Source organism: Tamandua tetradactyla, chromosome 3, assembly GCF_023851605.1.
Source record: "Tamandua tetradactyla isolate mTamTet1 chromosome 3, mTamTet1.pri, whole genome shotgun sequence".
In the NCBI taxonomy this organism is placed as follows: Eukaryota; Metazoa; Chordata; class Mammalia; order Pilosa; family Myrmecophagidae; genus Tamandua; species Tamandua tetradactyla.
The window spans coordinates 105,671,905-105,693,257 of NC_135329.1; the positions used below are offsets into that span (position 1 = coordinate 105,671,905).

Consider the following 21,353-nt stretch of genomic DNA (forward strand, 5'->3'; position numbering starts at 1 on the left):
AATTAAAATAGAAATCATTACAAATCAAAAAAATTATTTTGTCATGGAATTGATTTATCAAACAAATTTCAAATAACTTCAGATCACCTTCAACATTTACTCAACCACTAGTACATTCTACAGGCAAAGGCACAGTGCTACTGCCATGGGAGCGTCACTCATGTAACCACAAAAGTGCTAATAAAGTGCTATTAACAAACAAGAACACCAGCATTCTAGTGGTGGCCCATCTACAGTGTTCTTATTTCCTACCAAAGTGCATTTTAAACAGCGTTTAGAATGATAGGTTAGTTCCTTTCCTGTTCCATTTTTCTTACTTGTTCTGTCATCTTTCTAATCCTTCACACTTTATAACAGCTCCACATTTTTTTTACTCTGTATAACTTACATTGTCCATAAAAGATCATCTTCTTTATACCCCATAACCAGTTTTCTTTTTATATATCCTGAGCTTTTGCTTCACCCTCCTTTCATAAGGAATTGTTATTCCTTATTCTTAACCTTCTGACAGATATCATTTATAATGGATTTCAGTCACTATGTATTCTGTGATAATTCCTTTCCTTCCAAAGCAGATCTTTTTAAAGTCTGTGATTGAATTCTGGAAAACTATTTCCTCACAAAATTAGTTAAATCTTTTCAAGACCCCTTTTCTCATCAGGTTGTCCTGCAAAACATCAAAAGATTTTGGTTTTTAAATTGAGAATTATCTTAAAAAAAAAAAAAGATTACCTTTTAAATTGTGAATCAGCCTTGCCCCCTGCCCCCCCAAGCCAAAATGCAAGCAGACTTATAATTACTTTCAACATACAGTATTTTGAAATGCAAATCAGACAGCAATCAGACGTTTAAAAAAAGGCTGCAAATAAACTATCAACACAGATACAATCTGTCCTTACTTAGAAATGGTAAAAATCAGATGACTCAAAAGTTGGTTTTTGAGTCATCTCTGATCAACAGATTTTTACCATTAAACAGATGATTCCTAATTTTCCCTTTTCCTTTGGAGTGTGACCCAGTAACAAAGTGAAATCTTAAAAAGTTGCACGATACTAAACATAGTCAAAAGGATTTTAAGCTTCTGGATAGATAAAGGTTGCTATCAGAGAGAATCTTGCAGATAGATCAAAATGACATTAACTAGGCACTACTATTGAAACCACAGCCAGACATTACTCCACTCAGAACAGAATGTTGGCATGACATGGAAGGTAACATGCATTAAAAACTGCCGAATTTTAGGAACTATAATAGTGCAGAAAGAGGCACAACAGATTCTACCTGCATAACAAAGCCATTTTATGATGAAGATTTTAGACTTCAATGTTCAAAAGGATCTTGAGAGAATGGAGAGCTCTACAAGGCTTGCAAAGGGTAAGTACAGGAAAACATCCATGGGTCAGCACTATGGGTAACATCTAGTGTAAGGGTTTGGTAAAGAGTAAAAGCTCCAAAATCAAAAGGTCTGGGATCATTTCCTAACAGGCAGGAAATGGGGAAAATTATTAACCACCTTTATACCTCAGCTTCTTCATCTATAAATTGGAGAAAATAACAAACCCATGGTGTTTTCTTGAGGATTATATAATGCTTATGCCAGACACTTGATTAAAGTTAACTGCTATTATTATTATTAATAGCACCACTACTGATGACTACATATTGAGAAATGATGAACCTATTTTGCAGCTGAACCATTATGTGCAAAAACTATGCTGGGTGCTGAGAACACAAAGGTAAATATTTGGCAGACATTCATGATGGAAGCAAATGCACATGCTTATTATGGAAAAGAAACAATGAAACCAATAGTTATAGGTGAAATGAACAGAATTTGCAGGTTGCAGCTGCCTAAGAATAAGAATGCTCAATGTTTTCTCCTAATATTTAATGTGTTTATTATATATAACTCTAAAATTAAACCTCAAAAAAAGTCAATGGATGGAAGAGAATGAAGTAGTAAGACAAGTCCCATGAGCATATCATAACATATTAAAAGCATACAGTAAGTAAAAATGTTGCACCAGCACTCAAACTGCCAGGTCAGAGCAATAAAATAAAATAATAATAAAGAATTGAGAATAGACCTTATTAGATTAAAAGATTCCAATTCTAGATGAAAATCAGGAGATCAAAAGATATCAACTCATAAAAAAGTAAAAAATGAAACTGAATATTATACAATACTATACAGGAGGAAAGAACTTTCTAAGTTTAAAAATGATAAAATGTCTTCACGCAAAAATATTAAAAGAAAATACTCCGGGGACAATATTTGATGAATAAATGATATACAATCTATATAAAAGTTTCTATCTTTAATATATAAAGATTAAAAATATAAGTTAAAGAACATTGAGATCCCAATAGACCAGAACTGATAACTTGAGGGAAAAAACTCAGTAAATAAATACAAGGAAAAATGTTACTGGTCATGAAAGTAACGCAAGTTGAGGTAAGCAAAGATCATTTACTCCTGAAGTTAACAAAGATTTTAAAATAATAATATCCAATGCTTGGGAGAATTGAGTGAAAAATGTTCCCTCATAAATTGCTGACAGCAAGGATTTATTTCATTAGTTCTTCAGAGGAAAGGCAACTAACGTTCAACTGAGGTTCTTTCTTACGCAGGAAAGCACAGGGTGATCTCTGCTGGCCTTCTCTCCAGGCCTCTGGGTTCCAACAACTTTCCCCAGGGTGATTCCTTTCTGCATCTCCAAAGGCCTGGGCTAAGCTGCAAGTGCTGAGATGAGGTATGATGAGCTGCTTTTGCTGTGCTACATTGCGCTCTCTCATTTAAGCACCAGTCAATTAAATCAAACATCATTCATCGCAGCAGGCATACCACCTAGCCGACTGCAGATGCAATCAGCAACAGATGAGGTTCAAATACCATTGGCTCATGTCCACAGCAACAGAACTAGGTGCCTTCACCTGGTCAAGGTGACAACTGAATCTAACTACCACAGCTATTATCACTAATATTTGTGTAGTCTTCACTGGTGGAACAGGTCTCCATGGGTCTCTAGTGCTATAGCTGCCAAGTTTTCTGTGTTCAAAGCACACTAGAAATCAAATACTAGAACCTGATGTCCACTTAAAAGAACTTTTTCAAAACTCAAAACAAAACATTCAGCACTGGCTTCCTGGTAAACACAACTGTCCACTCAGACTACCTATATCAAATAATTTTGAGACCATGTTATTGCCAGGTGCTAGTAAACATCATCCTTTCTTTGGCTCTGGTTGATGATACAAGGAGCACTGCAGGATCTGCTTAGCTCAATGTTAGGTTATAGACACTGATTACAGGGAGCAGGGTGTGCATGATGCTTTCTATGTAAATCTTTTAAACAAAGAATAGAATCATACATACAAATACATGCTTGTAAATGCATTTTTTTTCTGGATGGATATACAAGAAACAGTATTGCTGGTTATCTTAAAGGGAAGAGCTTGTGGTGAGATGGAGAAGATAGGAACTCTAAGACTTCTATTTTTCATTTTATATCTTTCTGTACTATTGGAATTTTAATTTTAACCATGTCTATATATGGTTTTTTTATTCTAAGAAACAAATACGTAATTCCTCAATTTAGTAGAAAAGCTCTCACTGCACAATAGAGGAACTTTAGAGGACAGATTTCTCAACCACTCATTATTATTCATCTTTCTTCTCAATGGACCTTTGCATCACAGAAGACAGTTTAAAGAAAGGAAAACAAAGTTAATGATCAAAACAACTGAATGAACTCACCATTTTTAGATATTTCACATTTAATTTCCAATACAAAATTTACATTACATTTTGATTATGTTTTTAGAAGAGGCAGTTTATTTCTTAAATTTACACAAGAGTACTGTTTCAGAAAAATTTCAAGTTGGACCCCTTCCTTTATAATAACAGATGCAATCTTTATTTCTGAGCTAAAGAACAAACATCATAGGTAGTAAAACAAAAGTGTTACTCTAGACTCAGAGCAGAGAAGTGGGACTTTGGGACAGAACTGGGTTATCAAAGACATACAGCTATCCTAAGTATAGAATCTTTTCCCACTGTCTTTAGGCTGGCAAGCTCTTGAATTATTTACATAATGTACTTTATTTTCTTAATACTCAAATTTAGTATTTTCCCTCATTCTTTATAAGTTAAAATATAAGTTAAACAGGTACATTTCATTTCAGAAACACCTATTTACAAAATAAAATGTATGTAGTTGAAATCATCAAGGTAAAATGATCTTTTAAAGCTTAGTAAGTGCAGAAGAGGATATCAAATAAAAATAGAATAAGTAAAATAAGCATAACTGGCAAACGAATAACAATTGTGGATCATGTTAATCAGTTAGGGAACAAAACAGATCTAAACATTTTTCTGTAGTTTCCATGTATTATTGCATAATAAATGGTCTTACATGAATTATATGGAAGTAAGCTGAAGTTCTGACCTTTAGTGTTAAAATCCTAATTTACCTGACTACCAAAAAAACTAGTTATCTTGGAAATACAAATAAATTTTCAGTAAGAATGGTAGTGTAAGAGAATTATTTTGTGCCAAGGACTTCCATGTATTATGTATAAAATGCAAAAGGAATTACAGACCCTCCAATTACTCTTTTAATATGCATATTTAATTAGTTTACAAGCTTTTCATGCTTGGAAGAAACTAATTTTAAGTGTATTAGAAGTTAAACATTTCTCCTTGCTCCAATCTAAAGATATTTCACTTTTAGGAATGTTATATATGAAGCCAACTGTAAGAAATCTGATTTTGATTTTTTTAAATGTTTAAAGTACTTCCCTTAATCTGGATAAAAAAATCTACACTGGCATTTATTATATAAACATACACAATACTTTTGCACAAGATTTTAACTGTCACACTTTTGACACTTAATTCTAACACTTCCATTTCCATACCATGGTTTATTCAGAGTGCTGTTCTCCTTGAAGTTGTCAACATGGGTTGCTTCTCCAAGTCCAGTTTTAATGTCTTATTATTTCTGGAGTTAAAGCACAGAGTCCAAATAAATCATATTTATTAAAATACGTTTTCCCTATATATCAGATATAGGAAGGTAGTTGTGGAGTGTAATCTGGTCCTAACAAAATTCTAAATACACATTTGCATATCCTTCAACCTATTAATTCCACTTCTAGGTATCTATTTTGGGGAAATACTTCCTCATGTAAATCTATAAATGTATCATGGAAGGATCTCCAAGAAACGTTATTAATTAAAAATAGGAAAAGCTGAAGAACAATATGTAAAATATCACGTTATTTATATAAAATAAGATGAACTAGAAATTCACACAAAAAACAAAACTGTATGTATGTATGTGTGTATGTGCACATACATGTATTGTTAATAAAGATCTGGAAGGACACTGATCAAATCATTAAAAGTGACTAGGAAGGGTTGAGGGCAGAGGAGGGGCAGTAGAGAAGTATAAAAGGAAGTATCACTATTTTTGTATTCTTTGAAAACTCACCAGAATGTATCAATGTATTACTCAGCTAATAACTTAAAAACAACATAGGATTTTCCAATTAAAAATTATGAAAACCAGATTACAGATGCAAAATTAAATATCTATATTATCAAGACTTAACCCAACACTATAATAAAAGAATACCAGTTTTGCTAGTTTATTCCAAGAATAACTCAATACTATAAAATCCATTAACATAAGTCATTGCAATTATATATATTTAAACATTTTTTATTATATGGAAAATTTCAAACAAATACAAAAGCAGAAGGGATAATATAACGAGCATCTCTATATACATCACTCAACATGATTATATTTTGAGGAAAAACATGTTGGATAAGGTCTGATGAAATTCAACATCTAATCCTGACAAAAAGAAAATGTGGACTAGAAGAAAGCTTTTTTTTTAGGAGCTTTAGTTTACCTACTTTTTAAGGCATGGAATTGTATTCTAACAACATTTTATAAAGATCTCTTAAATCATAAAAGATCAACTATTTAAATCTCGTTTGTTAAAAATTCTTGATTGTGCGAATCTCTTCAAGGGATGAAGGGACAACAATTTTACAAACAAAACAAAGTTGAAAGAAAAGGACCAAATAATTATTATTTGGAAATATACTACTATTCATCTAGAACCCTCACATACTTTAAGTATTATCAATTCATGACAATACTTCAGCTTTACCCCAATCCATTTAATTCTCATTTCCTATACTATTCTGAAGCAAAACCCAGCCACCATATCATTTCAGGTGTACATAATTCAGTATGGATCTCTAAAAGATAAGGTCTCTCTTTTTAAATGTAACCACTATCCTGCTATCTCAACTAAAAAAGTTAATAATTCTTTACTGTCAAATAATGTTCAAATTTTCAGTAGTCATATGTCCCAATTTTTATTTTACTATTTAAATTAGGATCCAAGTAAGTGATTGGTTAAGAGGTGTCTAAAGATTTGATTAGCCCACAGGCTCCCTTCTCCCCTTTCCATTTTTATTTGTTTAAGACATCAGGTCATTTGTACAGTGTAGCTGCCTAGTTTTTTTTGCATCCCCGTTATCATTTAACATGTTGCCTTGTTCTACTTTTTCCCTGTAAATTGATAATTGCATCTATGAGATGAGATTTAGGTACAATTTTTGGGTCAAGACTATTTCCCAGGGGCTGGTGTATTCTTCTATAAATATAAAAAATGTTTCTGGTTGTCTCTCTTGTTGTGATGTTAATAATCACTGATGATCAGTGCTTAGGGGCACAAATGGTAATGTTTTTTCTTCATTTTATCAGTTGGAATACTTCTCATCTACCATTTGGTTAGCCAGAGATATTCAATTCATATAGAAATGATGATTTACTTTATTTACCAGCTTTCAAAATAATTAAGTCTGTTCCACTGGTGACTAAGTAGGTTTTGTTTGTTTCAGCATTATTATAAATTCATGGATTTAAAACATACATAACATGCTTTTATTTACTGTAGTTATTATCATTACTGATACTCAAAATGTCCCATTTTTGGTCTACAGTAGTAACTTCAAGTCTGTCCCTCAGATCTACTCTTGTAGTCTTTAACAGTTTCTCTGATCATCTTGCACAATTCTTTCCCAAAATCTTAATCTGCTATTTCTCCAAAGAGCCCTGGTTCACTTTAGGGGGAGACAGCATTTCAAAATAAAAATAAATCACTTTGGAAGTCTGGCAGTTTCCTAATATGGCAGTTTCTTATAAAGTAAATATATACCTAATCTAGGTCCAGCAGTTCCACCCAAGAAAAATATATAAAAGCATATGTCCACACAAAGGCTTTTACATGAATGTTAATAGCAGCTTTATTTATACCAGCCAAAAAAACTGGAAATCACTAGAATGTCTATTACATGTGTTGTGTACACAAATTGTAGTAGAGCTATACAATGGAGCATTACTTAGCAATTAAAATGAAGAAACTACTGATACACTCACACAGAAGATACTGATACAGAAGATAATATACTGTATGATTCACTTATATGAAGTCCTAGGGCAGGCAATACTAAGACTACCCACCGCCATCACCCCTTAAAAGCATAAATACAAACAGACTTAGCCAAAAATATCTGTGCTGAGATAATAAAAATATGACTCACACAATAAGACAAAAGAAATTTTTAAAAAAATTGCTAACATATTATGAAAACTAACCTGATCAATAATGAGTGAAATTCAAATTAAAACAATGGGTAAATCTGTATCTTACAAATTAGGAAAAGAAAGTGGTTTGATCATACCATGAAATATTATTAAATCCTTAAAAAACAATGAGGTATACAAACAGTGAACTCTAAGTTAAACTATGGACTACAGTTAACTGTACAATCATAAAAACATGCTATCACCAATTGTTAACAAATGCTTCACACCAATGTGAGGTATTAATAAAAGGGTGGTATATGGGAATCCTGTATTTTATGCATGGTTGTTCTGTAAATCTACAACCCACAGTTACTCTAACAAAGAAAAAAACAAAACAAAAAACAATGCAGCAGAACTATAAGCATCAACAGTAAATTATCCAGGATATATTATTAAGTAAAAAAAAAAAAAAAATACAGGTTAAAAATAGTGCACAGGATTACACAACTTTTGGTTCAAATACACACAACACATACAATTCTACATAAATATAAATCTTAAAAGGATTATAGGTGACTTTCTACTTTATACCTGATTTAATTCTACACTTAACTATTTCACAACAAACTGATATTACCCTTAAAATTTAAAAGAACTGTTTCCATTTTGCAAATGAAAAGTATTTTAAACTAATAACACAAGAACAGGGTACTTATTTTTTGTGAAAGAAAAAAGTGTGAAAGTTTAGTTTAAAACAATTTCTAAATATATATTTCAAAATTTTAACAGTATTTTCTCCGTTTAGGACTAGAGCAACAAGCGAATGACACCAGCTTTATTCTTAAGTTTATGTACCATTTGAATTTTTAAATATTGCATGTTTATTAGTTTTCAATTATAAAATATATTTCCATTCAACCCTTCCAAAACTCAAACGACCCACAGATTTAAATCAAAAATTTTTTTTTACTCAAGAGATAACAGATACAACATACAAATAAAAACTGCTATGGAATTCCAAAATATTAAAAATTCTTTTAGAAAGCTGTAAATCTTCTAATCTGTTCATAACACTGACATTCATAGATAAGTGCTTTTCTCCCTATCAACCTGTATCATCCTTATAAAGTCCTTGCAATTGCTAAAGACAGATTTGTAAGTAGATACAATTAAAAGACTCAAATAATGTGTCAAAAGAATGGGGGAAAAAGACTAGCAGATTATATGTTTTTACTTATATACTGCTTTATAATCTTCCAATTTTTTTTATTTTATGAAGAATAATTTATTGTGTGTCTTTCCTCTATCTATTACATACTTATTTACCACTCATGTTGAATTTTCTTAACGTGAGGGCTGACTTTGGTGTGTGTGTGTGCGCGTCTTGTTACTATTGGTTTGCTGAGAGCCAAAGCTGGAGTGGCCCATGAGCAAGAAAGAGGGAAGAGTAGTAAGCCACATCACAGAATGGCAATGTCAGTATAAAAGGACAGTCAGTAACTAAGAGCAAAGATTAGGAGGGCATTCTGGGCCAGTTATACAGTCTCGAATGCAAGAATGAGGAAACTATCTAATTCGGTAAGTCTTGGAAGAGTTTTAGCTGAGCTTCCATTGTCCTTCTTGATCTGTTCTCCATTGGTCTTTCTACCCTCATTCCTTATCACTTCCCCACTTGCAGGCACATGCCAACTGAACTACTTGCAGTGAGGAGATTTTGGCAGTTTACCAAGCATTCTGCCTCTGGACCTTCACCTACCCTCCAACTCCTGTACTTCTGATTAACCCTCCCTGAACAAGGAACTGTGATATGTTCAGTACCATATTCCCATTGCCCAGCTTTTAAAAAAATTTTAATTATAGAAAAAACATGCGGAAAATATAGTTTCTACATTTCTCTATCATTAACATTTTGCATGAGTGGGGTACTCTTGTTACAACTGATGAAATCGTATTATAATTACACCATTACTACAGTCCATAGTTCACATAGCATTCATTCTGTGTTGTACAGTTTCATAGTTTAAAAAAAATTTTATTCTGGTAACATATATACAATTTAGTCGTGTTAATTATATTCACAATATTGTGCTACCATCACCTTCCAATTTTTTAAATACATGCTTGATCTTTTCATTCAGAGAGTGAGCCACTGGATAGTACGTACACGACCCAGAAGACGGTGTTCTTTTATATATGAATAAAACATGTATTAGTACCTAATTATTCATCCATTATTCACTAATATTCTTACAGGAGCTTGCACCATAAAAAGAAATAAAATAAGTAGTTAATGCCTTCCTACAGGAAGAAGCCTACAACAGGAAGAGATATTTACACAAGAAACCACAATAAAAGGCAAGTAAGTAACAGTCATATTCATTAGTACCACTCCATTACTGAGGGCTTATCTGTATGAAGCACAAGGCTTTACAAAAATTATTTCATAACATCCCGAGCTAGGTATTATATACTCATTTCATGAAAGACATTGAGGCCTGCAAAGGGTCAGGTATAACAGATTAAAAGCAAAGACTCGGGATTCACTCCAAAGTCCCTATTCATAACCACTGGGAAATAGTTACCTAATTTTTTAAATGCTGATCAGAAAGAGATATCAAGGGGATGCAGCAAAGCAGTGGGTGTGAAGGGAGGCATTCTTGGTTCAGTAGCAGAATGTACAATGCATTCTATATTTCGATAAATAACTATATTTAGGAATCAAGGTGCCCAGTTTGGAAAGAAACAAAGGCCCCCAGCCTAATGTAAGAAAAACAGTAAATGAAAGATTACAGTATAACGTGTGACTACCTGTTGGTAGAATAAGTGGATCAACCTTTCTGGGAGGCAAATTGACATTATTTAAATATTTAAAAATTCATAAGTATTCATCTCAGTCTATCAGTATTCATCTTTTTTTGGGTGGAGGATAACATGAAGAATAGATAAACTCAATAGTAGTAACCATGAGAGAGTGAGATACATGTATAAATTGCTGGAATTTTAAAATTGGCCTATATTAATTCTGTAATAATAAAAAAGTTTAAAAATATGTGAAAAGATAAAATAATAAACAACAAAAACAAAATATAAGAAATATTGAAACATGGAATATATTAGATACCACAGAAGCAATTAATTCTGCTCAGAAGACAGAAGGTGACATAAAAAAATTCTGGGTTCTGTTAAGAAATTCAGTGGATTACTGTGATCTTGGGCAAGACACTCTGTCTTTCTGTACTTCATTCTCCTCATTTCTGCCTACTTCAAAATTTTGTGGGGATGATCAAATGTGGAAAAAAAATATATGAAAAATATTAAGTTATAAACTACAAAAAGTGCTTTCTTCTCGGTTAATATTAAATTCTTAGCTCAGCAATGCCCATTAGAACTTTCAGCAACGATGGAAAGGTTTATTTTATTGTGATGTCCAATATGGGAACTACTAGCCACAAGTGTCACTGAGCATTTGAAACACAGCTAGAGCAACTTGTGAATTTTAAATTTCACTTTAACTGATTAAAATTTAAATAGCTATATGTGACCGTACTGGACAGCCCAGTCTTACCCTTATTTCTCTTTTACCTCTCGCCCATCTAAATAAGAAATTAGATGGAAATTAATTTAAAGAATTAATATGAAAGAAAGCAATATGTTTTTTGTTTTAATGTTTATTTTGGTTTATTAAGAACGTGCAAGACCAAAAAATTCACTGAAAGTCCTTACCAAAAGACCAATCACTAAACAAATCTTACCTTTAGCTCTGCTTGTATGAACCCTTGCACGCACCCAAACAACTTCATCAGCTTTTTGTACTGTCAAGTCTCTAACCCGAACCAAAAATCGATCTGCAGCAAATAAGTGAAAAAATTTTGTAATTTAGAATTGACAAAGAGATCATAATGATTTCAGTTTGACAGTAAAGTATTTCGTATCCTTAAATAATCTTCAACCTTTAACAACACCTTCTTCTCCAGAGAATTTCATCTGCAATTTGCCTCAAGTTTTGTCACCTATAATTTCTAAAAATAACTAAAAAAAATCTATTCAATTCTCTAATATCTACACTGCCACCACCCCCAACCAAGTTACTAACATGTGCTGCCTAAGCTACACCAATAGCCTCCTGACTGGCCATTCCTTGGTCCCCTTCTAATTCAGTCGCCGCTATACTGCTGAAAACACTTCAATAACTTATAAGGTCAAACACTGCCTGTCTTTACCTGCCTAAGCCTAAAGTGGACATGGTATTGCCTGCATGCCCACAATCTGTAATCAGCCAGCTACAGGGGAGGGATGTCTGTCTGCAAGGCCTGGAAATTATAGTACCCTACTTCCTAGGACACAGTGACTGATCCAGGAAGGATGGGTTACTCAAACTGAGCTAATAAAAGCTCTTCACTAGATTACGCTAATAAATACAACAATTTAGAGGAAATGGACGGGTTCCTGGAAAGACATGAACAACCAACTTTGACTCAAGAAGACATAGATGACCTCAACAAACCAATCACAAGTAAAGAAATTGAATTAGTCATTCAAAAGCTTCCTAAAAAGAAAAGTCCAGGACCAGATGGCTTCACATGTGAATTCTACCAAACGTTCCAGAAAGAATTAGTACCAATTCTCTTCAAACTCTTCAAAAAAATCGAAGTGGAGGGAAAACTACCTAATTCATTCTATGAAGCCAACATCACCCTCATACCAAAACCAGGCAAAGATATTACAAAAAAAGAAAACTACAGACCAATCTCTCTAATGAATACAGATGCAAAAATCCTCAATAAAATTCTAGCAAATCGTATCCAACAGCACATTAAAAGAATTATACATCATGACCAAGTAGGATTCATCCCAGGTATGCAAGGATGGTTCAACATAAGAAAATCAATTAATGTAATACACCATATCAACAAATCAAAGCAGAAAAATCACATGATCATCTCAATTGATGCAGAGAAGGCATTCGACAAGATCCAACATCCTTTCCTGTTGAAAACACTTCAAAAGATAGGAATACAAGGGAACTTCCTTAAAATGATAGAGGGAATATATGAAAAACCCACAGCTAATATCATCCTCAATGGGGAAAAATTGAAAACTTTCCCCCTAAGATCAGGAACAAGACAAGGATGTCCACTATCACCACTATTATTCAACATTGTGTTGGAGGTTCTAGCCAGAGCAATTAGACAAGAAAAAGAAATACAAGGCATCAAAATTGGAAAGGAAGAAGTAAAACTATCACTGTTTGCAGACGATATGATACTATACGTCGAAAACCCGGAAAAATCCACAACAAAACTACTAGAGCTAATAAATGAGTACAGCAAAGTAGCAGGTTACAAGATCAACATTCAAAAATCTGTAGCATTTCTATACACTAGTAATGAACAAGCTGAGGGGGAAATCAAGAAACGAATCCCATTTACAATTGCAACTAAAAGAATAAAATACCTAGGAATAAATTTAACTAAAGAGACAAAAAACCTATATAAAGAAAACTACAAAAAACTGCTAAAAGAAATCACAGAAGACCTAAATAGATGGAAGGGCATACCGTGTTCATGGATTGGAAGACTAAATATAGTTAAGATGTCAATCCTACCTAAATTGATTTACAGATTCAATGCAATACCAATCAAAATCCCAACAACTTATTTTTCAGAAATAGAAAAACCAATAAGCAAATTTATCTGGAAGGGCAGGGTGCCCCGAATTGCTAAAAACATCTTGAGGAAAAAAAACGAAGCTGGAGGTCTCGCGCTGCCTGACTTTAAGGCATATTATGAAGCCACAGTGGTCAAAACAGCATGGTATTGGCATAAAGATAGATATATCGACCAATGGAATCGAATAGAGTGCTCAGATATAGACCCTCTCATCTATGGACATTTGATCTTTGATAAGGCAGTCAAGCCAACTCACCTGGGACAGAGCAGTCTCTTCAATAAATGGTGCCTAGAGAACTGGATATCCATATGCAAAAGAATGAAAGAAGACCCATCTCTCACACCCTATACAAAAGTTAACTCAAAATGGATCAAAGATCTAAACATTAGGTCTAAGACCATAAAACAGTTAGAGGAAAATGTTGGGAGATATCTTATGGATCTTACAACTGGAGGCGGTTTTATGGACCTTAAACCTAAAGCAAGAGCACTAAAGAAGGAAATAAATAAATGGGAACTCCTCAAAATTAAACACTTTTGTGCATCAAAGAACTTCATCAAGAAAGTAGAAAGACAGCCTTCACAATGGGAGACAATATTTGGAAATGATATATCAGATAAAGGTCTAGTATCCAGAATTTATAAAGAGATTGTTCATCTCAACAACAAAAAGACAGCCAACCCAATTACAAAATGGGAAAAAGACTTGAACAGACACCTCTCAGAAGAGGAAATACGGATGGCCAAGAGGCACATGAAGAGATGCTCAATGTCCCTGGCCATTAGAGAAATGCAAATCAAAACCACAATGAGATATCATCTCACACCCACCAGAATGGCCATTATCAACAAAACAGAAAATGACAAGTGCTGGAGAGGATGCGGAGAAAGAGGCACACTTATCCACTGTTGGTGGGAATGTCAAAGGGTGCAACCACTGTGGAAGGCAGTTTGGCGGTTCCTCAAAAAGCTGAATATAGAACTGCCATACGACCCAGCAATACCATTGCTAGGTATCTACTCAAAGGACTTAAGGGCAAAGACACAAACGGACATTTGCACACCAATGTTTATAGCAGCATTATTTACAATTGCAAAGAGATGGAAACAGCCAAAATCTCCATCAACAGAAGAGTGGCTAAACAAACTGTGGTATATACATACGATGGAATATTATGCAGCTTTAAGACAAGATAAACTTATGAACCATGTAATAACATGGATGGACCTAGAGAATATTATGCTGAGTGAATCCAGTCAAAAACTAAAGGACAAATACTGTATGGTCCCACTAATGTGAACGGACATTCGAGAATAAACTTGAAATATGTCATTGGTAACAGAGTTCAGCAGGAGTTAGAAACAGGATAAGACAATGGGTAATTGAAGCTGAAGGGATACAGACTGTGCAACAGGACTAGATACAAAAACTCAAAAATGGACAGCACAATAATACCTAATTGTAAAGTAATCATGTTAAAACACTGAATGAAGCTGCATCTGAGCTATAGGTTTTTGTTTTGTTTTGTGTTGTTTTGTTTTGATTTTACTATTATTACTTTTATTTTTTTCTCTATATTAACATTCTATATCTTTTTCGGTTATGTTGCTAGTTCTTCTAAACCAATGCAAATGTACTAAGAAATGATGATCATGCATCTATGTGATGATGTTAAGAATTAATGATTGCATGTGTAGAATGGTATGATCTCTAAATGTTGGGTTAATTTCTTTTTTTCCGTTAATTAAAAAAAAAAAAAAGAGAAGGGATAATTGGAGATGAAGGGATACAGACTGTACAACGGGACTGGATATAAAAACTCAGAAATGGACAGCACAATACTACCCAATTGTAATGCAATTATGTTAAAACACTGAATGAAGCTGCATGTGAGGTATAGGTTTTTTGCTTTTGTTTTTTTTGTTTTTTTTCTTTCTATTATTGTTTTAATTCTTATTCTGTTGTCTTTTTATTTCTTTTTCTAAATCGATGCAAATGTACTAAGAAATGATGAATATGCAACTATGTGATGTTATTAAGAATTACTGATTGTACATGTAGATTGGAATGATTTCTAATTGTTTTGTTAATTCTTTTTTTAATTAATAAAAAAAAAAAATCACATAGGAAAAAAAAAAAAAAAAAAAAAAAAAGCTCTTCACTAGAGAGGCACTCCTGGAGCTGTGGGTGAGGGTGCAGAAGTGCCCAAGTCTAAGAACCACACCACACACAACCAGTCCGGGAAATGGCACAGAAATGGCATCAAGAAGCCAAAAAGTGCTTTCTTCTCTGTTAATACTAAATTCCTAGCTCAGCACTGCCCATTAGAACACAAAGATATGAATCTCTTAACGCGGTGGACCCCAAGTTCTTGAGAAATGTATGCTTTGCTGAGAAGCATAACAAGAAGGGTCTAAAGAAGATGTAGGCCAACAATGCCAAGGCCACAAGCACACGTGCAAAGGCCATCAAGGCCCTTGTAAAGCCCAAGGAGGTCAAGTCCAAGATCCCAGAGTGGTAGCTGCAAGCTCAATTAAGTTGCCTACATTGCACACCCCAAGTTTGGAAAGCGTGCCTGTGTGTGCATCGACAAGGGTCACAGATTCTACCAACCAAAGTCCAAGGCCAAGAGTCAAGCCAAGGCTCAGGCTCCAGCTCAGGTTACTATTCTTGGTAAGGTTCCCAAAGGTGCCCAGACCTCCACAAAGGCTCCTGAGTAGAGTGAAAAGATTTTATAATTTAGAATTGACAAAGAGATCTGTCAGTATGAGATGGAAGGGGACTGCTGTGACCCTTGGGCTGCCATGTGCATGGGGCTGGGTCCTCCTGTGCTATTTGTACAAATAAACATGATACAGGAGTTGTCAGTCTAAAAAAAAAGTCCTTCACTAGAAATAAAAAAGGCTGTCTCCTCCAGAGATGCTAAACTGAGTGATACAGGTCCAGAGTTGCAGCCCGAATCTCTCCCATGAGTTTGCAGGGAGAATGAGAACAATACCCTAGGAAACAGAGCCAAGAGGTAAAGACAGAGAGCCCTGAAGATTATTACTGAGTTCCAACATGCTTGATGCCATCTCACAATTTGCCTCCTACTTAAATAAGCCAATAAATTCCCATTTTGGCTGTAAGTAAACCCAAACTTTTTGCCCCAATACTTGTAACAAACCACTACAATCAATCTGGAGTCCTCAAAACAGGAAAACTGTAACAAAACAACAATTATATAAAGACAGTAATAAAAGGCAAGGAAATCATTGTTATTTTTCTTAATATATAAAAATGTGGTTAGTGGTGGGTGGCGCAAGGGTAGTTCAGCGGTATAATTCTTGTTTGCCGTGCAGGAGACCCAGGTTTGATTCCTGGACCATGTACCACCAAAAAAAAAAGAAGAGAAAAATTTAAATATTAATTAAAAATACAGTAAAAAGACATCACAATATTGAGAATAATAAAGGGTCCTCATTCTCAAGTTATGCTGCCTAACTATCAATATACAATGAAACATAACTAAACACAAAAAACATCCTTTTTGGGGGGGGGAAGGGAAGTATTATAATGAAATCAAATTATAAATACATTTTACCTACTGTATCTAAATGTATTTGTAATTTGTCTCTTGATACCAAGACACAGCTCAGGGGGGAATATGATTTACAGGGGAATCCCATGGTTTTCACTACTAAAAGCTGTGAGAATGAATGACAAATGTTAAAGCCACTGGGCATTATAAGAGATATTCTGCAAAACACTGCCAACAGACCTTCTTAGGAGTTAAACCAATTTCCAAGTCTGACGCGTAAACTTCAGTATAAAAAAAATGTCAAGGTTGGAAAATAAACTAACAAGGCAATCAAAACTCAAGATCAAACCAGGATAGCATAAATCTGAAAGAGTAGAATTATAAATAATGTGATAATATGGGTAATTTTAAGTTAAGAAAAGAAAAAAGGTAACAGCCCTTCCTTCTTTGAGCATTCTAACAAATTAGTACAAGTCTCTCAACCTTTATTTAACACATCCCAACACAGTTGAAGGGATATGCCTTACTCCACCAATGAGGAGCTGAAACAATGATTATTTGTAGTAGAGTTCTAGTTTGAAATCCTACTAACTACTCCACACTTTCAAGTCATTGGCATTAGAGGGAAGCAATATGGAGAGAGATGGAACCCAATGGGAAAAGAAACTATAAAAGAAACAAAATGTTTGGATTTTAACAGACATAAAAACCAAAGGCAGAATTTTGTTATATTATTGTAATCGGATTAAATATATAGGTATCTTTCCTTAGGATGGAGGGAACTTAAGTGGAAGAACACAGTAATCCTGCCAAATTTGCCAGCAATTATGTCAACAGCTTATCTGGCCTATATAAGAAATTCCAACTCCAGTAAGTCTGTGTTAGAACTCAGGAAAGTTCAGTTAAAAGAGCCCTACGTGCAAAAACAAAGTTGCTAATGACACCTCCTGCTTGCCCTGGCAGAGCAATGTCATCCCCTTACCACAAAGTTCCTAGCTCTCTTTATACTCCATTATTTCAATTTCACTATCTTCATCTTTGGGGAATGGTTTATTTTTAGCAAATTACTTTGGTTTCAATGTTGGGAAGGAAAAGTTATTTTGTAACCAGGTAGTAATAAAATTCGAAATGAAAATAAAATAACCTGGTAGTGTATTATTTCCAAAGCATAAAATTCACAGGCACGCTTGTAAATCAGAAGCACCAAGTATTTTCAATGGCCAGAACATAAAGGTCCATCATACCAAAGACTGAAAGACAAAATTTGGCATGCCTACCAAAAGAAAAAAGATTGTTAAATAGTTGAGTAAGATAAATCTGTTGAAGTTACGTATGTAGAATAGAAATAAAAGGCAATGTTTACAATAGAAAACATGTAGGTCTGGGAAAAAAAACATGCAACAAGATGATTTTATTATAAAGTTGGAAAAATGTATTAACAAACTAGAGCTGTAATAAGAAGAGATAGACTGGTATCTAAGAACAAATCAGTTTCATTCTCAGACACTTAGACTTAAGAACTAATAAAGTGAGGGAACTTTAAAACCCAAATTACAGTCAATGCCAAAGGAGCCAGAGATGACAGAAAGATCATGAGATCTGAGGTCAGTTGCTGCAGGACTAATGCCAGGTCAGTCTGATCCTGGCCATGTGAGGCAAATTACCAATTATCTCTCAACATAGGTTTTCCATCTAGTTTTCAGAGACTTGATGATTCTTCGAGAAAGCGAATGTTTGGAAGAGAGTCCAGCAGTGCTGGAGTTTAATTAAACAGCTGAAACGATCAGAGAAGTAAAGTCAAAAAGGATATATCTTCATTAAGGCATGCAAAAAGTATGCATGTGATGTCAGCCGTTATTACTAACCACTTAGACCAGAGTTAAATATTTTGCTTACCTAATTATTTAAGAATAATCTTTTTATAGTTTACCATCTAAAATAGACCATTAATTTACAATACTCATTAACCTATTTTCTGCTTTTTCTAGACTAGGGACCCTAAACTGACAATGTTTAAAAGAAGTGTTGGTAATACTCAGAGTTACAGCCTCTACTCAGGTTATTAGCATGACTTAAGTTTTTCATAGTTTTTCGTAGTTAAGCCTTTACAATCAAACCTACTTTAACTTTACAAAGTACATACAATGGAAAACTGCGTGGAGGCAGAAAGGAATGAAGTTGTGAGGCATACAATATGATGAATGAATATTGAGGACCTTATTTTCAATGTAATAAGGCAGAAACAAAAAGACAAATATTGTATATACTCACTATTAAGAACTTAATATAATAAGCAAACTCTGAGAATTAAATTTGAGAGCATAGGTTACCAGGAGATAGAAACTGGGCAATCGATGATCAAAGAGCAAAGAATGTTCAATGAGGTTCACCGTAAAGGTTCAGAAATGAATAACACAATACAGTAAGTGCAATGAACAAAGCAGAGTGTGAATATGGTTAAAAAAAGGAAGGACAGAATTGTGTATGTCACCAGAAAGAAAGCTAGAAGATAAAAACTGGGAGTGCATAACTTGGTTTATGTTCAGAGTGGACAATAATGGTAGTTAATTGTATAAATATAAGAGAATTCTTTCATGAACTAAAACAAATGTATGCCACTGTTACAAGGTGTTAACAATAGGATGTTATATGGGAAAAAATATAATTAACGTAAACTAAGATCTATAGTTAACAATAATGTAATATTTTTTCATTAATTGTAACAAAGGCACCATAGGAAAGCTAAATATCAATGATGGGGATATAAGGGGTAGGGGGTTTTTCTTCTTTGGAAGAAATGAAAATATTCTCACATTGACTGTAGTGGTGAATGCATAACTATGTGATTATACCAGGAGCCACTAATTGTACACTTAGGATGGACTGTATGGTGTGTGAATAAAGCTGTTTAAAAAAATGTTAATAATAGAGAAAACAATGGAGGGTATATGAGAACTCTACTTGGTGTAATTTTTCTGTAAACCTTCAAATGCTCTAAAATTAAAGTCTATTACGAGGCACTTTCCTGGAATTAAAAAGAAAAAAAAACTTTATTATGACATAACTACTAACCTGGTTTTTCTTGTGATTGTATCATTGAAGATACTCCATATCTTTCTTTAGCATAATCCTATAAAAAAATTTTTTTCATTATGACTTTCCACTTGAACACTAAAAGCACAGTATGCAAATACAATTAACAACATAAAAAATGGGTTTTTTTTAACTTTCAGATCATTTTATTAGAGGATCATTAGTTTTAGATGTGGAAATCTGTCACATGGCATTTATTTATGCACTCTACATAGAAAAAATGCCCACATTTTCTGGTTTGTTAATTTGTTTTGAAGAGCACTACTCCTTGATGGATATACCATACATACTAGCACACTCAGAAAAATTTACACACATGTACAACACAACTTAACTAACTTCCTCAAGAAAGATTAAACTACTTCAAAGCAGGGATATAAGTTTTCTCTGTGAATGGAGTAGGATGAAGTACCACAATTTTATTAACTTCCTATCACAGGAAGAGATGTTCAAACAGAATAACGTTTTAGGTAACCTTTTTTGAGCACCAGCTGTCCATAATTCTTAGAAATGCGGGATGTAAGCTAACTACAACTTTTGTAAATATCATCAAAAAATTCATCAGCTTCCTGTTGCTAAAAACTGGCTTCTGCAAACTAGATTACAAGCTATTCCATACTGACAATATACCAAATTCCCTGTTACAGATATTAAAGTTATGAACAGGAAATAGAAGACCTTGGTCCAGACTATTATTAATAAACCATACTTGTTTAGTGACCTTTTATCTTAATTTATTACTTACAAAATGTTCTCTTAAAGATCCTTCTAGCTGGGTGCACGGGTGGTTCAGTGGTAGAATGCTTGCCTTCCGTGCAGGAGACCGGTTTGATTCTGGGACCATGCACGCCCCCCCCCCCCCCAAAAAAGAAAGAAAAGATCCTTCTAGCTATAAAGCAAAAGAACTGTGCCACAATCTCTACTTTTTATTTCGACCTATGCTATCTCTAAGAGTGCACTGCTAGCTTACATAATTAACCAGATGAGGAATATACAAAAATAGATTTTATAAGGTAACTGAAGACCTAAATTAAAAAATTGGTTTCTGTTACTCTACAACTACCTGATGGAATCTTATTTAGATCTGAAGGATATGAGATTTTGTATTTCACCAAAATAGACTCATGATGCTGACTGAACACGTCCTTTTTCTTAATAAAAAAATACACACACACCTGATAAAGACACACAGCCCCAGCAGAGAGATTTAGTAACAACATAGCATGAGGACCCCACAGAAAGGTTAAAATGTATAAACAGAAAGAGTGTCACCCATTCTTATTAACACCGCTCTTATTTCAGCAAACCCTATGCCATTTAGTTTCCTGTGCTAATCTGTTCCTCATGCAGCTTACCTCAATTTCGGAATTCCTCAATATAAAAATTAGGAGGCAGGTAGGGATTGAGGCCCAATATTACTATAGCACATACAACCTGGATGCTTTCAAACTTCCATT

The 21,353-nt window shown here is 34.0% G+C and overlaps 1 protein-coding gene and 1 pseudogene across 2 annotated transcripts in view; one reads left to right on the top strand and one right to left on the bottom strand.

The window, feature by feature from the left end:
- DARS1 (aspartyl-tRNA synthetase 1) overlaps positions 1-21,353 on the bottom strand; it is an 83,245-nt gene that overhangs the window by 60,976 nt on the left and 916 nt on the right. For both annotated transcript variants that reach the window (XM_077153678.1, XM_077153675.1), the window contains exons 2-3: positions 19,876-19,933; positions 11,366-11,458 (exon numbers count right to left, since the gene is read on the bottom strand). In XM_077153678.1, the coding sequence (XP_077009793.1) occupies positions 11,366-11,458; positions 19,876-19,933 (151 nt within the window). The remainder of the gene's footprint in view (positions 1-11,365; positions 11,459-19,875; positions 19,934-21,353) is intronic.
- LOC143676778 (large ribosomal subunit protein eL29 pseudogene) lies at positions 11,855-16,003 on the top strand (annotated as a pseudogene).